At 58.7% G+C, this 3,900-nt stretch overlaps 1 protein-coding gene across 1 annotated transcript; it reads left to right on the top strand.

Annotated features, from left to right (window-relative positions):
• The first annotated feature begins 1,656 nt into the window (after positions 1 to 1,656).
• RXFP4 (relaxin family peptide/INSL5 receptor 4) lies at positions 1,657 to 2,901 on the top strand. Its single transcript, XM_074938784.1, has one exon. It carries the CDS (start codon positions 1,657 to 1,659, stop codon positions 2,899 to 2,901), a length of 1,245 nt encoding a protein of 414 aa, XP_074794885.1.
• Positions 2,902 to 3,900: the final 999 nt, after the last annotated feature.

Genomic DNA, 3,900 nt, shown 5'->3' with positions numbered 1-3,900 from the left:
TACTCCAGATGAGGCCTCCCCAATGTCGAATAGAGGGGAACAATCACATCCCTCGATCTGCTGGCAATGCCCCTACTTATACATCCCAAAATGCCATTGGCCTTCTTGGCAACAAGGGCACACTGTTGACTCATATCCAGCTTCTCGTCCACTGTCACCCCTAGGTCCTTTTCCGCAGAACGGCTGCCTAGCCATTCGGTCCCTAGTCTGTAGCGGTGCATGGGATTCGCAGTTAAAGGGACAGAGCCTGATTAGAAATCACAGGTCAGGCCCGGGGGTCCTAACTCGGCAGAAATCAGCAAGTGTTTGCCGTTGACAAGCATGGTGTGTCTCCGGGGGGCAGACACACCAGACTGATCAGTTTCCATACAGTCAGTTTCTCCTCTCCACTTCTAGCACTTTTTTAACCCGAGATCATAAAGCATTTGCCAGATGGGGAAACTGAGGCAGAGAAAGGGGCCCCTCCCCTCCCCGAGGCCTCTCAGGGTCAGAGCCAGGAGTTGGCCACAACTTCCCAGTGAGGCAGCAGTGTCTAGTGGATGGAGCAGGGCACTCCGACTGACTAGCCACCGGTTTTGCTGGGTGACCTTGGGCAAGTCAAGACCCTTCTCTGTACCCATTCCCTGGCTGCAGGGAAGGAGCGTTACAACGCAATGGTTACGTTGCAAACCCCCACAGCTCAGGGAAGTTGATTTGTATCCACTGGAATTTAAATTCAGGGCAACATTGGTATTGACATTCGAATTTTGTTGCTACAAAACACCTGAATGTTGGACCCAAAAGCTGTCCTGACACTGGCCCTTTAAAATACACTCCCCCCCCCCCCCCACCACACACACACACACACACACACACACACACACACTCTCTGGGCCTGATTCTGATCTCCCTTCCTCCAGGGTAACTAGATTAGTCACCTGGTGCAGTGACTTAGACCAGCGCAAAGAGGGTGCTAGCCATGAGAGGGCCAAAGGAGAATCAGAACCCACCCAATTCATTCCTGATTCACCCCGGGGCCTGTGGTCCAGCTGGGCTTGCTGCATGCACCAGCGGGTGCTTTGGAAGTCTCACCTTAGCATTGGCTGCAGGTAAACAGCTGAACAGAGAGTCCAGCAGCGAGGGGGGTGGGGAGGAGGTACCTTTGTTCCACCTGCCCCAGGAATGAAGGAGGAGTCTTGCCCTGCCCCTCGGGAGGGCCAGCCTTCAGTTGCTAGAGTGTCACACACACCCAAGACAGCTCTTCTGCCTTGCACAGTTCAGTCCACACCCCCTGCGCGGCTGGACTCAGGAGCGCAGGAGAGAGGAGATCGGCCAGCCTGCATCGATTGCCACCGACGTGGGAGGCCCAAGGGCGATGCAGGAGCTCAAGGGCCGACTCGTGCCTGAAGGATTCCCCCTCCCAGCTGTGCGAGCCACCGCTGGTTTATTGCATGGGGCTGTCCCGGTTTCCGTGCCGCGGACCCAGTGGTGCGTGCATTCAGGGTGAGCGGAGCTGCGTGGAAGAGCACTGACGGGGAATGGGCTGGCTTCAGGCAAGGATGGCTGCACTGGCCACGTGGTGAGTAGAGGGGCCGCTCTCCTCCTCCGCGCGCCAGGTGCTGTACGTCCCCAGTGCCACAACCCCTACCCCCAAGCTGGGAGGAGAGTGTGTTGAACATGCAGGAAGGGGGGATGGGGCAGTTGAACAGCTCAGCACGGCCTGACTTCGGGAACAAATCCCTGCTGGACGCTTGGGGGCTGAGCGGGGATGATGCGGCCTCCATCCCGGCTGACGGGATCTTCGGCCTGCGGATCCTCATCTCCAGCGTCTACTTGGTGGTGTGCACCGTGGGGCTGCTGGGCAATTCCATGGTCATGTACTTGGTCCGGGCCCAGAAGGGCAGGCCGGCCTCTCCCATAGACGTCTTTGTCTTCGGCCTGGCGCTGGCCGACTTCCACTTTGCCCTGACCCTGCCCTTCTGGGCAGTGGAGACGGCCCTGGATTTCACTTGGCCCTTCGGCAATGTCATGTGCAAGCTGGTCCTCACCTTGACCGTCATGAGCGTCTACGCTAACGTCTTCCTGCTCACCACCATGAGCGTCACCCGCTACTGTTCCGTGGCCTCCGCCATCAGGCCCGGCCTCAAGCTGACCACCAACCTGGCCAAGTGGATCACCGTGGCTCTTTGGGCCGCAGCCTTGGGAGCCACTGTACCCACCGCCATCTTTGCCACGGTGACAGATGTGGTCGGGGTGGAGTTGTGCCTGCTCAAGTTCCCCACCAACCGGTGGCTGGGAGTGTATCACCTCCAGAAGGTGTTGGTGGCCTTTGTGGTGCCCTTGGTCATCATCTTGGCCTCCTACCTGCGGCTCCTGAGCTTCCTCCAACAGCACCGCGTCAACACCAACAACCCCAGGAGGCAGAGCCAGATCGCCACGTCCGTCTGGCTAGTGGTCACCTCCTTCTTCGTCTGCTGGTTCCCCAACCACATGGTGACCTTCTGGGGGGCCCTGGTGAAGTTCAGGGCTGTCCCCTGGGACAAGACCTTCTACTTCCTCCACACCTACATCTTCCCCCTCACCACCTGCCTGGCCCACAGCAACAGCTGCCTTAACCCTGTCGTCTACTGCCTGATGCGGAGGGAGTTTCGCAGGGCTCTGAAGGAGGCTTTCTTGAGCCTCTTGGCCCAGGCTTCCTCCTACCTGCCTTCCTCCACCAGCAAGGAAAGGGAGGAGGGCACCGCCCAGGTGGCACTGCCCTTGCACCGGAGGGGCACCCCCAGCAGCCTACAGGTGGCAGAGAAGGAATACGCCCTGCTGTCTACCACCATCACCGTCATGCCTGAGCTGAGAGCCGAGGAGGCCAGCCCGCAGGGCAAGGTAGGGACGGCCCTGGGGCGGGCTTCAACGAGGAGATGCTGAAATGACCGCTGGTGAATCACGGCCTCTAAAACACATGGGTGGCTTTTGAGCTAACATCAGAGGAGCCTGGGCTAGCAGGGCATGGGGCTGCCGTTAGTACCGGTCGTGCTACAGGTTGTGATCTTTTGCACCCAACCTAACTGGAGGTCTTTTGCGGTGCAGGCCGGCGAGAGCAGCGATTCCACTGTATTCCTGTGAGGAATGACGGGACCTGACTCTGGAGATGGAACTCCAGCCAGGGCTCCTTCCTCTAGCCCTAACACTCCTGAGACTTGGGAGAAGCAAAGACGGACTTCGTGGCCCTTATTTCCACAGGGCATCCCACAAGAGCCCCAGAGCCAAGTGAACCTTGGAGGAGCTCAGCCCCTTCCCTGCTGACGACCGGTCTGATGAGCCGGATGGCATCTGCATTCGAATTTCGTGGCTCCTGGCTTTACATTTCCTTTGGCTTCATTTGCCTCTGTCAGCTGCTGATAGGGCAGACATCACCGGAGATCCTGTCCTGTAGTGGTCTTGCCACCATCCAGGGATTGAAACCCACAGAGGACTCCAGATCTTAAGGAGGACTTCAGCATGTGCCCGCAGATCCCAGGACCTTCCCTGCTTCCACCCACAAGGCAGCTTGGGACTTGAAGACCTATATGTGTGCACCTCTTGACCCCTCTAAGGAGGGTGCAGCGGGCTTTGGCATCTCCTGCTGGGTCTGCGGAGAAATGGCCAAGCCCAGATGCAAGAACTTTTTATGGAGCAACGCTTCCCACGGTCCCGGGGTGGTACCCCCGCCGAAGAGGGCCAGGTGGGTTTCCTCTTCAGAGTCCTGCTGGCAGCCCTAGGGCGGCAGGGCCATCTACCCTGAGCAGCACAAATCACCTCCCCCGTCGGGGCAATTCCCCCAGCCTAAGCAGTGCAGGTGGGTGAGGAATTGAACTACGATCTCCCAGCAGGCCAGTGTCCCCGACCCACCCACCCACAAAGCACTTGGGGCCAAAGCAATCGTCA

This window comes from Natator depressus, chromosome 24 (genome assembly GCF_965152275.1).
Source record: "Natator depressus isolate rNatDep1 chromosome 24, rNatDep2.hap1, whole genome shotgun sequence".
NCBI classification, from domain to species: Eukaryota; Metazoa; Chordata; order Testudines; family Cheloniidae; genus Natator; species Natator depressus.
The sequence above is the reverse complement of the archived record's forward strand: the minus strand, read 5'-3'. Positions and strand labels throughout refer to the sequence as shown.